The 18543-nt window shown below is 50.1% G+C and overlaps 1 protein-coding gene across 1 annotated transcript; it reads left to right on the plus strand.

The window, feature by feature from the left end:
- The first annotated feature begins 16887 nt into the window (after positions 1-16887).
- ras-dva2 (small GTPase Ras-dva-2) lies at positions 16888-17517 on the plus strand. Its single transcript, NM_001044409.1, has one exon. It carries the CDS (start codon positions 16888-16890, stop codon positions 17515-17517), a length of 630 nt encoding a protein of 209 aa, NP_001037874.1.
- The last annotated feature ends 1026 nt before the right edge of the window (positions 17518-18543 follow it).

Consider the following 18543-nt stretch of genomic DNA (forward strand, 5'->3'; position numbering starts at 1 on the left):
GCCCCCCATTACTTTCCTAGGGAGCCTGAGGTTATTAGTTTACCTTGTGCCAAGAGTTGCTCGAGGAGTAAGCTAGCCAATTAGTGCCCTGGTCACAGCCCTGACCCACCCACACCTATGGTAGGCAGACATATCTCCATGTTGTAGCCAGTGTTGCTAGTAATGCCACCTGTGTGATTTGTGTTGCCAAAGTCATATACATGGATAGAAAGGCTCATATAATAATGATTCCAAACATATCTGCTGTCGGGGAAATCATGGTGGGTGTTACGTTCCTATACTAGGAAGAATGATCGTGTCTGTATTTGGGGGGATAAAAGTAGGACAGAAATGGCTTAAGAGCACTAAGATACCACCTTGCAGCCATCCAACGTAATCAAGTGAAATCAAAACTGAATTAATAGCCCATGCTATTGCGCATAAGGGCTCTACAAGCTGATTGAATTGGGTCAGTAGAAAATATAAGTAGGTCAGGGAATGCTGAATGTCTACATAACATCAGCCTGGTGTCAGCAATTTATAGTAGCAATTGGGGGGAGAATAATAGCCTTTGCGAAGGGATTGTGGGATAGATAGTAGGGAGAGATGGTGCCTATAGCAGCAGTGGGGGGATAATAGCCTCTGGGAATGGACTGGGGCTGTGGGATAGCAGGTATAGTAGGGAGAGATGGTGCCTATAGTAGCAGTGGGGGGGATAATAGCCTCTGGGAAGGGACTGGGGCTGTGGGATAGCAGGTATAGTAGGGAGAGATGGTGCCTATAGTAGCAGTGGGGGGATAATAGCCTCTGGGAAGGGACTGGGGCTGTGGGATAGCAGGTATAGTAGGGAGAGATGGTGCCTATAGTAGCAGTGGGGGGATAATAGCCTCTGGGAATGGACTGGGGCTGTGGGATAGCAGGTATAGTAGGGAGAGATGGTGCCTATAGTAGCAGTGGGGGATAATAGCCTCTGGGAAGGGACTGGGGCTGTGGGATAGCAGGTATAGTAGGGAGAGATGGTGCCTATAGTAGCAGTGGGGGGATAATAGCCTCTGGGAAGGGACTGGGGCTGTGGGATAGCAGGTATAGTAGGGAGAGATGGTGCCTATAGTAGCAGTGGGGGGATAATAGCCTCTGGGAAGGGACTGGGGCTGTGGGATAGCAGGTATAGTAGGGAGAGATGGTGCCTATAGTAGCAGTGGGGGATAATAGCCTCTGGGAAGGGACTGGGGCTGGGGGATAGCAGGTATAGTAGGGAGAGATGGTGCCTATAGTAGCAGTGGGGGGATAATAGCCTCTGGGAAGGGACTGGGGCTGTGGGATAGCAGGTATAGTAGGGAGAGATGGTGCCTATAGTAGCAGTGGGGGATAATAGCCTCTGGGAAGGGACTGGGGCTGTGGGATAGCAGGTATAGTAGGGAGAGATGGTGCCTATAGTAGCAGTGGGGGGATAATAGCCTCTGGGAAGGGACTGGGGCTGTGGGATAGCAGGTATAGTAGGGAGAGATGGTGCCTATAGTAGCAGTGGGGAGAGCAGATCTAATAGAGTAGAGCTGCAGAGCTATTTCTCAGTTGTTGCTCAAGCAGGAGGCTACTAGGGGTTGCTGGGAGTTGCACATTAGCAGACAGGCTGTATAAGAGCGGAGATGCTTTCTCTATAGAAATAATGAGGAGCCATGGCTAATGAAGAGAGCCCTTATTACTTTCATGGGTTCATGCTGAATCTCCCAGCCGTCCCTAGAATGTTCCGGCCCCAGTACATCTGGATTAATTTCACTTATTTGAATTCTCGGAAAAAGCCGCCTGGCACTTTGTTGCTATGGGAAACATGGGCCTGTCGCATTTATATATCCATTAACCTCTGTTATCTAGATTGCCATGATTGTATCTGGGCAGAATTATATTTACTGCTCTGCCCGTGTCTCCCACAGGTATTCAGCCAATACAAACATCCCCCCCCTCGGTGTCCTTCAGAAACACGTCCTAGGGTGGCAATAAAAGGGTTAACAATCACTGCAAATGAGGCCCAATAGTGGTCAGTTAGTGCTTCCTCTGCACTTAGCCCAATGCCCTGGGCAGAATCAGTCTTACCAACCTGCTTCACCAATACAGCAGTGCAAGGGTTAACATTTGCCCCCCAGCCGTTCCTAACATGAAGGCAATCAGCTTGCAATCAGAGCTGCCCTGCTAATTGCATTGTGAATGGTGCAATCAGCAGCCAACCAGTCTCAGCATCACATAATGAAAGGCCATTATCCTCTCTAGCTTGCTGCCTTGTTGCTAGGGTTAAGCCTTGGCAACCTGATGCAGAACTGAAAAGAAATAAAAAGTAACTCACCCAAAAGCCATACAGAAAGGTGAAACCAGTGACCATATATACAGATCTGTATACTCACATATATAAACTAAATATACACCAAGATCTATACTAATTGTAGTTTTTTGTATCACAGTAGCCTCGGATATTCTGCTTTTTCCCATATAAAGGATTGGGGGGGGGCAGCAATAAACAGAGACATCAGAAAATTCCATTTGGAGCCTGGATTCTGCTGGCATTTTCCTTTTTAATCCAACAACTGGGGCCGGGCAATGTCTAAGTGGCTCCACGGGGCCCCCCAGGGCCACTACATCCAATCCTCCTCCATTTAAGCTCCCTCATTTCTGTAATGGAAAGAGCCATTTATTTTATGGAACAGTCTCAGGTTTCTGCTTCTAATTGCTGAGCCCCCCCACCTGAGCAGGGAGCCTCTTATTGGCTAGGGGGCAATCAGTGGTCTGATTGGTAAGGGCTGGGGCCCCGGGTTTGGTTGGTAGAGACATACTATATTTACTCTGGATGACAGAGGAAGGCTGGCCATGTTTGGTAATTATATTTGTCTATATAATTCCTACCTGTAGATATGTATGTATATATATATATATATTATACATTATATTATACATTATATATATATAATGCACAGAGCTCCCCCCTGTGGCCAAATCCACTATCCTAAGATATGATTCATTAATCTTCCTCTTATACTACATTTTAATAGCTGCAGAGGATGCTGGGAATTGTAGTTCATCAGTCGTGTAACGCTTGGTGTCTGAGTGACAATATGGCCGCTTCCTAGAGAAGCAGGGGGGTCTGTAGGAGGTAGTGGTCCCTAAATTGTGCCCCTCATACCCCTGGGGTGGGTTTTGCCAACCTGTGTGGTACCTAAATCATTACAATTGCACAGTCACTGGGTTTGTAGCCCCACCGGGATGCGGAGACATAATAAACCCACAGTCCCAATATTACTGTATAGAGAAATAATTAGGGCTCCGACACAGTGTTGGTGCCCACAGGGCAGGACTGACCCCACAGCTCCCAAGGTTTGTGAAATCAGTCAGCTGTCATTTATATATGCCAACCCCCCCCCCCCCCGGGCCCACAGCGTCTCCAGGGGGGGCTTGTTCTTCTTGGTATTTATATACATATAGGGTATGTTGCCCTTGAACAGAAGAACAGATGCAACTGGCGGCTCTGCGGCTACAAACGTTCTGTGCCCAGTGATGTGCCCAATGATGTGCCCAATGTAACTGGGCAGGAAGGGAAGTCTGCATCAGGAATGGGCTCTGGTGGAAAGTGGGACATTTTAATGGGAATTCTGAGATGGTGCCAATCATTACAAATATGTGTGTTACACAGGAAGGGATGCCTAGGCCTTCGGCCAGACTGGAATACAAAATAGACCCTGGTATTTATAGTACCCACAGGCCCAAACAGCCCCCCCCCCCCAGCCCAATAAATAGTGACTGTCTATGGCACCTTACAGCAGCCCCTCTGGCATTTGCCTGAACCCACAGATTGCCAGTCTGGGCCTGGGTCCTGGCATTCCCAGTACCCAGAGGCCCAAACAGCCCCCCCAGCCCAATAAATAGTGACTATGGCACCTTACAGCAGCCCCTCTGGCATTTGCCTGAACCCACAGATTGCCAGTCTGGGCCTGGGTCCTGGCATTCCCAGTACCCAGAGGCCCAAACAGCCCCCCAGCCCAATAAATAGTGACTATGGCACCTTACAGCAGCCCCTCTGGCATTTGCCTGAACCCACAGATTGCCAGTCTGGGCCTGGGTCCTGGCATTCCAAGTACCCAGAGGCCCAAACACCCCCCCCAGCCCAATAAATAGTGACTATGGCACCTTACAGCAGCCCCTCTGGCATTTGCCTGAACCCACAGATTGCCAGTCCGGGCCTGGCCATGGAGACACTGTGGCACCTCCAGCTGTGGTTTCCCTGGCACCTCTATCTATCCCTCTGTGTTGGAGGACAAACCCCAACTGGTCTGGGTGGCAGGCCCCAGGTGCTTATGGGAAATTTTGGGCCTGTCTGATAATGTCACTTTATACAGGGGCCTGGCTGAGAATTTGCTCTTGGTGCCAATGCCCACAAACATCCTTGTTGGCACAGATGCATAAAAGGTTAATTTTCCCTTTAAATTAGTATATCACTAGCAATGCGCCTGCTTCCTACTGATTATAAAAGTTGGTATTTGAGTTTTACACCGGTTTGGTTAGTACTAAGTCTGCTGTTGTCTTTGTTTTACCCCCAGCAATAGGGCACTACAGGACTCCAGTTGCACCATATGAGGCAGGTTGCAGCCAACTGTGCAGGAGGGGTAAGTTGCCTTTAATCGGCTATTGCACGTGAGCGTTTCCATATTGTTTCCCTTAGATATTATAGTATGAAGGCCTCACTATGTGAAATCAGTTTGGCAGCACCGACTGCCTGTTTTCACTGTTTATTTACAGTGTCAGAACCAACTCTTTGTTGCCACTAGATGGTGCTGTTATCATAGTAGTCTTTGGGTATTGCCTCATTGGACACGAAAGTAATACATGTAAACTATACAGAGTATGGATGTTCCTGGTGCACAATAAGCTGTACCCCCATACTGTACTGTATAAGGGAAACACTATGGCACCCCCTACCCATATGTATAAATACAAATATACAGAGAAGGAATGTTCTGGGCACACAATAAGCTGTACCCCCATACTGTACTGTCTAAGGGAAACACTATGGCACCCCCTACCCATATGTATAAATACAAATATACAGAGAAGGAATGTTCTGGGCACACAATAAGCTGTACCCCCCATACTGTACTGTCTAAGGGAAACACTATGGCACCCCCTACCCATATGTATAATACAAATATACAGAGAAGGAATGTTCTGGGCACACAATAAGCTGTACCCCCATACTGTACTGTCTAAGGGAAACACTATGGCACCTCCTACCCATATGTATAAATACAAATATACAGAGAAGGAATGTTCTGGGCACACAATAAGCTGTACCCCCATACTATACTGTCTAAGGGAAACACTATGGCACCCCCTACCCATATGTATAAATACAAATATACAGAGAAGGAATGTTCTGGGCACACAATAAGCTGTACCCCCATACTGTACTGTCTAAGGGAAACACTATGGCACCCCCTACCCATATGTATAAATACAAATATACAGAGAAGGAATGTTCTGGGCACACAATAAGCTGTACCCCCATACTGTACTGTCTAAGGGAAACACTATGGCACCTCCTACCCACATGTATAAATACATATTGCCAGGCTATTGGTTGGTGTGAGGAGCTGACAGACACACAGATGAGATTGGGGCAGACAGATGGAGTGGATGAGCGCACGGCAGTGAATAAATGACCTTTGATATGAGATGGCTCAGTTGCTCGTACCAAGGACTGTCTGTTGGATAACAAGATAAAAGCTTGAGATGATGGTGTGTGAGTGCTTGGATCTATATCTAGATCCATAAGGACTAACAGGCTGGCACATCAGAGTAGAGCACAAATCCAGAGGGATTTGTCTGCAGAGCTAGCAGTCTACACCATGAGTCTATCCATATACCGGCAAGCAGGAATGAAAAGCATTTACAGAAAGTGATACTAATGGTCCCGACGCCCCCCCTCTATTACCGGGCACATAGTAAATCCATGCCCTGTGTGGCAGACTAGCAGTTGCACGCTGCAGCCTGTGCCGATATCTGTGCAGCCATGCAGAACGTATCCAAATACAATGCTAATTAGCCATTCAGCTTGTGGGTTTTATGTGCCCAATAAAGGTGGGAGGTGGCAGTGCAAGAGCTACATCTGTGCCTAAAGGCCTGAATTATTATCCCCTTCTACCCCCACCCTAGGCACCCTTCTAAATGGAACATGCCCCTTGTGGCTAGGGAACTTAATGCCAAGGGGTGTGGGGTTGTGCCAAGGGGTGTGGGGTTGTGCCAAGGGGTGCGGGGTTGTGCCGAGGGGTGCGGGGTTGTGCCGAGGGGTGCGGGGCTGTGCCAAGGAGTGCGGGGTTGTGCCAAGGGGTGCGGGGCTGTGCCAAGCGGTGTGGGGTTGTGCCAAGGGGTGTGGGGTTGTGCCAAGGGGTGCGGGGCTGTGCCAAGGAGTGCGGGGTTGTGCCAAGGGGTGCGGGGCTGTGCCAAGCGGTGTGGGGTTGTGCCAAGGGGTGCGGGGTTGTGCCAAGGGGTGCGGGGTTGTGCCGAGGAGTGCGGGGTTGTGCCAAGGGGTGCGGGGTTGTGCCGAGGAGTGCGGGGCTGTGCCGAGGAGTGCGGGGTTGTGCCGAGGAGTGCGGGGTTGTGCCGAGGAGTGCGGGGCTGTGCCGAGGGGTGCGGGGCTGTGCCGAGGGGTGCGGGGCTGTGCCGAGGGGTGCGGGGCTGTGCCGAGGAGTGCGGGGCTGTGCCGAGGAGTGCGGGGTTGTGCCGAGGGGTGCGGGGCTGTGCCGAGGGGTGCGGGGCTGTGCCGAGGGGTGCGGGGCTGTGCCGAGGGGTGCGGGGCTGTGCCGAGGAGTGGAGTGCGGGGCTGTGCCGAGGAGTGCGGGGCTGTGCCGAGGAGTGCGGGGCTGTGCCGAGGAGTGCGGGGCTGTGCCGAGGAGTGCGGGGCTGTGCCGAGGAGTGCGGGGCTGTGCCAAGGAGTGCGGGGCTGTGCCATAAGGGCAATGCCATATAAATGTTCCCGAGGACCTGATTTTAGAAATAGGTTTGGGTTTCCAATCCTCCTATCCTGTCTATAACCAACTACTGCCCCTAAGGCTGAAGACACACAGAGCTACTAGTAGCAGCTACTAAAACAGACAATGCTGATCATTTACTGATAACTGTCTCTATGTGTGTTTAGCAGAGGCAATTCTCAGTATGGTCTCCACCAGACCCCACTACCCCTAAAGACCTCCGGACATTGTTGCTGTATCCCCGGGGAATGGCCGCACTCCGATAGCTGCTCTCCCCTCCGCTTGTCTCTTCTCCTCTCTGTTCCTATGGAGATGTCGGTGCTTTTAGGCAGAAATGTAGCTGCCAATGAGTTCTTTTTAACCCCCGCCTGGCTGGGCTGCTGCAGCGGAACCCTTCCCTCTAGTAGGGCATGGGGTTAATGGCCAATAATAGGACTTGGTATCTGCACTCAGAGCTGGGGGGGAAGAAAACATTACATTTCTCTTTAGCTCTAATAGACCTGATAGGCATCTTCCTGCTGATATAAATAGCTGTAACGCCGGTGCTTGCAGGGCCGCGCTCCCCTGCCACCAGATGCACCGACAGCCGCACGTTGTTGCCTCACACTGGCACCGGGACGGGGGCAAATACCCTGTCAGCATTTCAGAGCTTTGCACAAATCTAATGACTGCAGTTGTCTGTTTGGAAATTGTCATTGGAAAGGTCACTTGTCACTATCCGTTATTTCTCTCTTCTGTCACCCCAGGAATGTAGGGCAATTGCCTTCTAATGTCCCCTGTCTGGGAAAGAGCATTCTCCTGCCCACCGCAGTCTGTATCCCATAATAAGAACCCCTCAGTGACTGCTAATATCCTTATCATTTACAGTAGGGGGTACATTATCCCTTATAATACATGAGTGATACTCAGAGTTCCCTGTATAACTCAGCCTGCAGCCTTGTGCCTTTATATGGGGGGCACAGAACCCCTCAGTGACTGCTAATATCCTTATCATTTACAGTAGGGGGTACATTATCCCTTATAATACATGAGTGATACTCAGAGTTCCCTGTATAACTCAGCCTGCAGCCTTGTGCCTTTATATGGGGGGCACAGAGCCCCTCAGTGACTGCTAATATCCTTATCATTTACAGTAGGGGGTACATTATCCCTTATAATACATGAGTGATACTCAGAGTTCCCTGTATAACTCAGCCTGCAGCCTTGTGCCTTTATATGGGCACAGAACCCCTCAGTGACTGCTAATATCCTTATCATTTACAGTAGGGGGTACATTATCCCTTATAATACATGAGTGATACTCAGAGTTCCCTGTATAACTCAGCCTGCAGCCTTGTGCCTTTATATGGGGGGCACAGAACCCCTCAGTGACTGCTAATATCCTTATCATTTACAGTAGGGGGTACATTATCCCTTATAATACGAGTGATACTCAGTTCCTTGAGAAGCACTCACACCCATACTTTATACCATTGACATAAAAGGGAACCTGCTTTGTCTTCTGATACCCAGTCACTTATCCCTGATGGGCCCCAAGTATTTCTGGGGTTCTAATGAGCTTTGTACATAATGCAGCTCTGGGTTTGGATCCCATTTAATCCCTTTGCTTCTCTCCCTGCAGTCGGTACCAGAAAAAGGAACGGCGAGGGTTAAATTCCTAATCTACTCCATTCTACAGAGTCAAACTGCGCTCGCCAAATGTCCCAACTCCTGGGAAAAATGTAATAGAAAAAGGTAAAAAAACCCAATATAATTCTATTTATATATCCATGTAATGTGCAATGTATGAGGCAGTTAGGAGCCCTGGGGTCTGCGCTGGGTTTCTCGCCCCTCGGCTGGCAGTTAATCTCTGCGCAGAATGCTAAGCGGCACATTTATTCCCCAGGCTCGGCCGCCCCCCACTGTGCTAATGGGGCCCTGTGAGACCCCCGCAGATTGCACAGAGCAGGGCAGCACTGCTGCCTGTGTTTCCATTACAGGGACAGTCAGGGGCCTATTTACCTACTAACCCCCCCTTCCTAAAGTCCATTCCGGCTTGGAAATGATTCTGTAGCAAAATAAAGGGGCTTGTGTATCCCCCCATAGAAGGTAAAGGGGCTTGTGTATCCCCCCATAGAAGGTAAAGGGGCTTGTGTATCCCCCCATAGAAGGTAAAGGGGCTTGTGTATCCCCCCATAGAAGGTAAAGGGGCTTGTGTATCCCCCCATAGAAGGTAAAGGGGCTTGTGTATCCCCCCCCCATAGAAGGTAAAGGGGCTTGTGTATCCCCCCATAGAAGGTAAAGGGGCTTGTGTATCCCCCCATAGAAGGTAAAGGGGCTTGTGTATCCCCCCATAGAAGGTAAAGGGGCTTGTGTATCCCCCCATAGAAGGTAAAGGGGCTTGTGTATCCCCCCATAGAAGGTAAATGGGCTTGTGTATCCCCCCATAGAAGGTAAAGGGGCTTGTGTACCCCCCATAGAAGGTAAAGGGGCTTGTGTATCCCCCCCATAGAAGGTAAAGGGGCTTGTGTATCCCCCCATAGAAGGTAAAGGGGCTTGTGTATCCCCCCATAGAAGGTAAAGGGGCTTGTGTACCCCCCATAGAAGGTCCCAGAGCGCATCTGCCCGGTACCCTGGGAAATAAAGGTTTAACGTTTCCTGCTAATTAGATTCTATGGATCAGTGTAATATAAAGGGATTATAAAGCAATTACTGGGGCTAAATTGGGTCTGGTTGTAAAGAATCTGCTCTGCTCTGCATTACTGTATATGGGGCAGGGCTGGCTACCAGGGGCTATTACTATCCACTAAGGGCCAGCTGCAGCCTCCGAGTTAATGAACCAAGGGGCCAGGAGTAGGTTAGGGCACCCCCCTCCCCATAGGCTTTACTGGAAACCACTCATTTTTGGATTAAATCCAATAAAAGCTTTTAAAAGTGGCACAGGCAGTTTTGGGGGTTTCAATGGAGGAAGCACATTCGCCTTAGGGGCTGCTCATTTATTATAGTAGTACAGGTAAGGGATCCCTTATCCGGAAACCCGTTATCCAGAAAGCTCCAAATTATGGAATGCCCGACTCCCATAGACTCAATCGACTCCCATAGACTCAATTGATTATTTAATCAAATAATTCAAAAATTTAAAATGGATTTCTTTTTTCTCTGTAATAATAAAACAGTACCTGTACTTGATCCCAACTAAGATATAATTACCCCTTATTGGGGGCAGAACAGCCCTATTGGGTTTATTTAATGGTTAAATGACTCCCTTTTCTCTGTAATAATAAAACAGTACCTGTACTTGATCCCAACTAAGATATAATTACCCCTTATTGGGGCAGAACAGCCCTATTGGGTTTATTTAATGGTTAAATGATTCCCTTTTCTCTGTAATAATAAAACAGTACATGTACTTGATCCCAACTAAGATATAATTACCCCTTATTGGGGCAGAACAGCCCTATTGGGTTTATTTAATGGTTAAATGATTCCCTTTTCTCTGTAATAATAAAACAGTACCTGTACTTGATCCCAACTAAGATATAATTACCCCTTATTGGGGCAGAACAGCCCTATTGGGTTTATTTAATGGTTAAATGATTCCCTTTTCTCTGTAATAATAAAACAGTACCTGTACTTGATCCCAACTAAGATATAATTACCCCTTATTGGGGGCAGAACAGCCCTATTGGGTTTATTTAATGGTTAAATGATTCCCTTTTCTCTGTAATAATAAAACAGTACCTGTACTTGATCCCAACTAAGATATAATTACCCCTTATTGGGGGCAGAACAGCCCTATTGGGTTTATTTAATGGTTAAATGATTCCCTTTTCTCTGTAATAATAAAACAGTACCTGTACTTGATCCCAACTAAGATATAATTACCCCTTATTGGGGCAGAACAGCCCTATTGGGTTTATTTAATGGTTAAATGATTTTTTAGTAGACTTAAGGTATGGAGATCCAAATTACGGAAAGACTCCTTATCCGGAATACCCATGGTCCCGAGCATTCTGGATAACGGGTCCTATATCTGTATTATATTATATTGTTATAGTATGTGATGGAAATCTCCATAGGAGGATGATACCCAGTGAGCTGGGCATAGGGGCTGGGATGGCATTGCTGCCTCTCACGTTCCTGTTGGGGTTCCACCTACAGAAATATAGGGGCTGCTATTGAGTTGGGGCTCAGGCTTCATAGGATGGCGGGGGCTGTACCATGTGCTGCTTGGGATAAAGGCCCAGAGCATTCCCCCTGTGTATTAGCTTCACCTTCATTCTGCTCCCTACCAATAGGCTCCTATGTAGGAGGTGTTAGAGCGCAGCCCAGTGGGGGTTAAACGCCTATCTGACATCTGCTTTCCCAGTAGGTGGATGGGCTTTGGAACAATGGGACCTCGGTTCTATTTAATGCTATTAGCCGCCTCTCTCTCTGTTCAGGAGCTTGTTTGCTCGTTTGAGATCAGCGCCAATACAGGGTTATATAGACTCTTCAACTAGGAAGCTGATTGGCTGTATCTCTGTGAGACTGCTGGGTAACTGTATTATCCTTCCCTTGGGTAGCCCTCACCTTGAGCCATGACTGGGCGCTAACAAGGCCAGAGGAAGATATACAGCGGGTTTCCATTGAGGCCGGAGTGAAGTGCTTAATATAAGGAAGCTAAGCAGCGACACAGGAACCAAAACCACGCTCATTTGAATGGGAGGTGCATTGCAGGCAGCGGTGGGGCGGGGGCATTTAGGGCAAGTGACACAGTCTGTGCATAGGAGTACAAGAGACATCTCATGATGGTACTGTGACTGTCAGTCTGTCTCTCCTGCGTTGGCCACGGTGCCCATTGTCCCCTGTCTTTCTCCCATGGTTGCACCGCGCCTGTCTGATAATCTCCCGGCTGCAGCTCCCCGGCTCTGCCCCATAAACCTTATCAGCCGCACATTAGCCGCCCGGCCGCTGGCAGCCCTGGGCTCTCAGATAGGGAGCAGCTTGTGTGCAAACAGAGCAGCATTATTGGACTTGGCACCTGTGCCAACTGTCTGTGCATATTGCCAGCAAGGAGAGCGAGGGCTGGCAGCGCCATCACTGGGTATCAGCTGGGCACCCCTGGCACTGTGTATTATATTCTCAGTTGGGCACCCCTGGCACTGTGTATTATATTCTCAGCCTGGCACCCCTGGCACTGTGTATTATATTCTCAGCCTGGCACCCCTGGCACTGTGTATTATATTCTCAGTTGGGCACCCCTGGCACTGTGTATTATATTCTCAGTTGGGCACCCCTGGCACTGTGTATTATATTCTCAGTCGGGCACCCCTGGCACTGTGTATTATATTCTCAGTCGGGCACCCCTGGCACTGTGTATTATATTCTCAGTCGGGCACCCCTGGCACTGTGTATTATATTCTCAGTCGGGCACCCCTGGCACTGTGTATTATATTCTCAGTCGGGCACCCCTGGCACTGTGTATTATATTCTCAGTCGGGCACCCCTGGCACTGTGTATTATATTCTCAGTCGGGCACCCCTGGCACTGTGTATTATATTCTCAGTCGGGCACCCCTGGCACTGTGTATTATATTCTCAGTCGGGCACCCCTGGCACTGTGTATTATATTCTCAGTCGGGCACCCCTGGCACTGTGTATTATATTCTCAGTCGGGCACCCCTGGCACTGTGTATTATATTCTCAGCCTGGCACCCCTGGCACTGTGTATTATATTCTCAGCCTGGCACCCCTGGCACTGTGTATTATATTCTCAGTCGGGCACCCCTGGCACTGTGTATTATATTCTCAGTTGGGCACCCCTGGCACTGTGTATTATATTCTCAGCCTGGCACCCCTGGCACTGTGTATTATATTCTCAGCCTGGCACCCCTGGCACTGTGTATTATATTCTCAGCCTGGCACCCCTGGCACTGTGTATTATATTCTCAGTCTGGAACCCCTGGCACTAAGTATTATATTCTCAGCCTGGCACCCCTGGCACTGTGTATTATATTCTCAGCCTGGCACCCCTGGCACTGTGTATTATATTCTCAGTTGGGCACCCCTGGCACTGTGTATTATATTCTCAGCCTGGCACCCCTGGCACTGTGTATTATATTCTCAGCTGGGCACCCCTGGCACTGTGTATTATATTCTCAGCCTGGCACCCCTGGCACTGTGTATTATATTCTCAGCCTGGCACCCCTGGCACTGTGTATTATATTCTCAGCCTGGCACCCCTGGCACTGTGTATTATATTCTCAGACTGGCACACCTGGCACTGTGTATTATATTCTCAGTTGGGCACCCCTGGCACTGTGTATTATATTCTCAGCCTGGCACCCCTGGCACTGTGTATTATATTCTCAGCCTGGCACCCCTGGCACCCCTGGCACTGTGTATTATATTCTCAGTCTGGCGCCCCTGGCACTGTGTATTATATTCTCAGTCTGGCACCCCTGGCACTGTGTATTATATTCTCAGCCTGGCACCCCTGGCACTGTGTATTATATTCTCAGTTGGGCACCCCTGGCACTGTGTATTATATTCTCAGCCTGGCACCCCTGGCACTGTGTATTATATTCTCAGTCTGGCACCCCTGGCACTGTGTATTATATTCTCAGTTGGGCACCCCTGGCACTGTGTATTATATTCTCAGCCTGGCACCCCTGGCACTGTGTATTATATTCTCAGCCTGGCACCCCTGGCACTGTGTATTATATTCTCAGCCTGGCACCCCTGGCACTGTGTATTATATTCTCAGCCTGGCACCCCTGGCACTGTGTATTATATTCTCAGCCTGGCGCCCCTGGCACTGTGTATTATATTCTCAGTTGGGCACCCCTGGCACTGTGTATTATATTCTCAGCCTGGCACCCCTGGCACTGTGTATTATATTCTCAGCCTGGCACCCCTGGCACTGTGTATTATATTCTCAGCCTGGCACACCTGGCACTGTGTATTATATTCTCAGTTGGGCACCCCTGGCACTGTGTATTATATTCTCAGTCTGGCGCCCCTGGCACTGTGTATTATATTCTCAGTCTGGCACCCCTGGCACTGTGTATTATATTCTCAGTTGGGCACCCCTGGCACTGTGTATTATGTTCTCAGCCTGGCACCCCTGGCACTGTGTATTATATTCTCAGTCTGGCGCCCCTGGCACTGTGTATTATATTCTCAGCCTGGCGCCCCTGGCACTGTGTATTATATTCTCAGTCTGGCGCCCCTGGCACTGTGTATTATATTCTCAGTTGGGCACCCCTGGCACTGTGTATTATATTCTCAGTTGGGCACCCCTGGCACTGTGTATTATATTCTCAGTTGGGCACCTCTGGCACTGTGTATTATATTCTCAGCCTGGCGCCCCTGGCACTGTGTATTATATTCTCAGCCTGGCACCCCTGGCACTGTGTATTATATTCTCAGCCTGGCACCCCTGGCACTGTGTATTATATTCTCAGCCTGGCGCCCCTGGCACTGTGTATTATATTCTCAGCCTGGCGCCCCTGGCACTGTGTATTATATTCTCAGCCTGGCACCCCTGGCACTGTGTATTATATTCTCAGCCTGGCACCCCTGGCACTGTGTATTATATTCTCAGCCTGGCACACCTGGCACTGTGTATTATATTCTCAGTTGGGCACCCCTGGCACTGTGTATTATATTCTCAGTCTGGCGCCCCTGGCACTGTGTATTATATTCTCAGTCTGGCACCCCTGGCACTGTGTATTTATATTCTCAGTTGGGCACCCCTGGCACTGTGTATTATATTCTCAGTCTGGCACCCCTGGCACTGTGTATTATATTCTCAGCCTGGCACCCCTGGCACTGTGTATTATATTCTCAGACTGGCACACCTGGCACTGTGTATTATATCTCAGTTGGGCACCCCTGGCACTGTGTATTATATTCTCAAGTCTGGCACCCCTGGCACTGTGTATTATATTCTCAGTTGGGCACCCCTGGCACTGTGTATTATATTCTCAGTCTGGCGCCCCTGGCACTGTGTATTATATTATCAGCCTGGCACCCTGGCACTGTGTATTATATTCTCAGTTGGGCACCCCTGGCACTGTGTATTATATTCTCAGCCTGGCACCCTGGGCACGTGTATTATATTCTCAGCCTGGCGCCCCTGGCACTGTGTATTTATATTCTCAGCCTGGCACCCCTGGCACTGTGTATTATATTCTCAGCCTGGCACCCCTGGCACTGTGTATTATATTCTCAGCCTGGCACCCCTGGCCACTGTGTATTATATTCTCAGCCTGGCACCCCCTGGCACTGTGTATTATATTCTCAGTTGGGCACCCCTGGCACTGTGTATTATATTCTCAGTTGGGCACCCCCTGGCACTGTGTATTATATTCTCAGTCTGGCACCCTGGCACTGTGTATTATATTCTCAGGCCTGGCACCCCTGGCACTGTGTATTATATTCTCAGTCTGGAACCCCTGGCACTGTGTATTATATTCTCAGCCTGGCACCCCTGGCACTGTGGTATTATATTCTCAGCCTGGCGCCCCTGGCACTGTGTATTATATCTCAGCCTGGCACCCTGCACTGTGTATTAATATCTCAGCCTGGCACCCCTGGCACTGTGTATTATATTCTCAGTTGGCACCCCTGGCACTGTGTATTATATCTCAGTCTGGGCGCCCTGGCACTGTGTATTATATTCTCAGTCTGCGCGCCCCTGGCACTGTGTATTAATCTCAGCCTGGGCACCCCTGGCACTGCTGTATTATATTCTCAGTGGGCACCCCTGGCACTGTGTATTAATATCTCAGCCTGGCACCCCTGGCACTGTGTATTATATTCTCAGCTGGCACCCCTGGCACTGTGTATTATATTCTCAGCCTGGCACCCCCTGGCACTGTGTATTATATTCTCAGCTGGCACCCCTGGCACTGTGTATATATTCTCAGTTGGGCACCCCTGGCACTGTGTATTATATTCTCAGTTGGGCACCCCTGCACTGTATTATATCTCAGTTGGGCACCCCTGGCACTGTGTATTATATTCTCAGCCTGGCACCCCTGGCACTGTGTATTATATTCTCAGTTGGGCACCCCTGGCACTGTGTATTATATTCTCAGTTGGGCACCCCTGGCACTGTGTATTATATTCTCAGTTGGGCACCCCTGGCACTGTGTATTATATTCTCAGCCTGGCACCCCTGGCACTGTGTATTATATTCTCAGTTGGGCACCCCTGGCACTGTGTATTATATTCTCAGTTGGGCACCCCTGGCACTGTGTATTATATTCTCAGTTGGGCACTCCTGGCACTGTGTATTATATTCTCAGTTGGGCACCCCTGGCACTGTGTATTATATTCTCAGCCTGGCACCCCTGGCACTGTGTATTATATTCTCAGCCTGGCACCCCTGGCACTGTGTATCACATAGTAGGGCATGGGTCACCCTTCCCAGCACCGTTGGTTCTACTGATTTTCTAAATTCTACTGGCACAGTGGTTTGTGGCTGCTAAAGGCTGCTGGGAGTTGTAGTGAAAGAACAGCAGTCCATATGCCGTATCCCTGCCCTTTCCTGACTGGTGATGAAGATGATGGTCGGTGTGGCAGCTGCAGGGGAATGTTTGGCTCTGTTGGGTTCCAGGAGGGAAGAGGTTAATGCTTGTTGGTAGGTTGCCCCGCCCCTTGCACTATCCTGCTGGTGGGGGCAGAAGCTGATTGGAGGAGAGCTTGGCTGCATCACAGAGAATAATATGAATAAATAGTGGAGAGGAGAAGGCACCGGACATGCTGATCCCGGCCGGTCGCTCCTCACTAGCCCAAGCCCCCATTCTCTAGCCCCAGCCCCCATTCACTAGCCCAAGCCCCCATTCACTAGCCCAAGCCCCCATTCACTAGCCCAAGCCCCCATTCACTAGCCCAAGCCCCCATTCACTAGCCCAAGCCCCCATTCACTAGCCATGTCACTGTCCACAAAGGAGAAGAGGCAGATCCGCCTGGTGTTCCTGGGGGCCGCCGGGGTGGGCAAGACCTCCCTTATCAGTCGCTTTTTGCTGGACACGTTCGACCCCAAGCACCGGCGCACCGTGGAAGAGTTGCACAGCACCGAGTATGAGGCCACGTGTGGCACGCAGGTGAGGGTGGAGATCATGGACACCAGTGGGAGCTACGAGTTCCCGGCCATGAGGAAGCTCAACATGAAGAGCGGAGACGCCTTCGCCTTAGTCTACACCATGGACGACCCCGACTCCTTCGAGATGGTGAAACATCTGCGAGAGGAGATTCTGGAGGCCAAGGGGGATAAGAGCCCCCCCATAGTGGTGGTGGCCAACAAAAAGGACTTGGGGGGCAACATGAAGGTGCCTTGGGAAGAGGCGCTGTCCACGGTGGAACTGGAGTGGAACCACCGACTGCTGGAAACTTCGGCCAAGGAGAACCTCAACGTCACCGAAGTCTTCACCGAGGTCCTCAGAGAGGTCAACTTGCCCAGCCGGCTAAGCCCGGCACTGAGGAGGAGGAGGGAAACCATTCCCAACGGGGGGAGCTTTAAGCCCCCCATGAACAAGACCAACAGCTGCAGCATCTGCTGATCAATGGCAAGTTACCGCCATACAAGACTCAACATAGAGCATTACAGACTGGGAAGGAAGATCCCATGGGGGGGGGGGTCACATTTTAGGACTGGGAACTCAATGTAACTGATTTACTGATCAATCCCTGTGACCCCCCCATTGTTCTAAGGGAGGAGGGACAGGGTCAGTACAGCGACTGCACATTATCTACCGATCAAAAGACTCAGCTGTGTTAGTGTTGTACCCGGGGGGGGGGGACATTTAGTGGGGCCCCCGTATCCCAGGGGCCATTAGCAAGGCAATAGCTACCAGTGCATAAACTCCAGCCCTGGCTGCACTCACTGAGCAGAGAGAGGTTGGAATTTGGGGGGCTTTGAGGTTTATCTGTACATTCCATTGGCTGGCACAGAGCTGGGGGGGGCTGGAAGCTGCTCAGCAGAGAAATAGGGGTGTAAGGGTGCCCGTGTCAAATATTCCCCCCCCCCTGTAACAGTTGGTACCACCGCAAACCAATAATGTAATTTACTTACTAATATAACCATTGTATAATGTCCCCCACTGTAATGTCCCCCCCCACTCCCACTGTAATGTCCCCCCTCCACTCCCACTTTAATGTCCCCCCCCACTCCCACTGTAATGTCCCCCCTCCACTCCCACTTTAATGTCCCCCCCCACTCCCACTGTAATGTCCCCCCCCACTCCCACTGTAATGTCCCCCCCCACTCCCACTGTAATGTCCCCCCTCACTCCCACTGTAATGTCCCCCCCCACTCCCACTGTAATGTCCCCCCCCACTCCCACTGTAATGTCCCCCCCCCACTCCCACTGTAATGTCCCCCCCACTCCCACTTTAATGTCCCCCCCCACTCCCACTGTAATGTCCCCCCCCACTCCCACTGTAATGTCCCCCCCCCACTCCCACTGTAATGTCCCCCCTCCACTCCCACTTTAATGTCCCCCCCCCACTCCCACTGTAATGTCCCCCCCCACTCCCACTGTAATGTCCCCCCCACTCCCACTGTAATGTCCCCCCCACTCCCACTG

The sequence above is a fragment of the Xenopus tropicalis genome, chromosome 10 (assembly GCF_000004195.4).
Source record: "Xenopus tropicalis strain Nigerian chromosome 10, UCB_Xtro_10.0, whole genome shotgun sequence".
Taxonomy (NCBI): Eukaryota; Metazoa; Chordata; class Amphibia; order Anura; family Pipidae; genus Xenopus; species Xenopus tropicalis.

What these genes read in the sequence shown, in the direction of transcription:
- ras-dva2 (NM_001044409.1), top strand. Translation starts at nt 16,888, where the DNA reads ATGTCACTGTCCACAAAGGAGAAGAGGCAGATCCGCCTGGTGTTCCTG.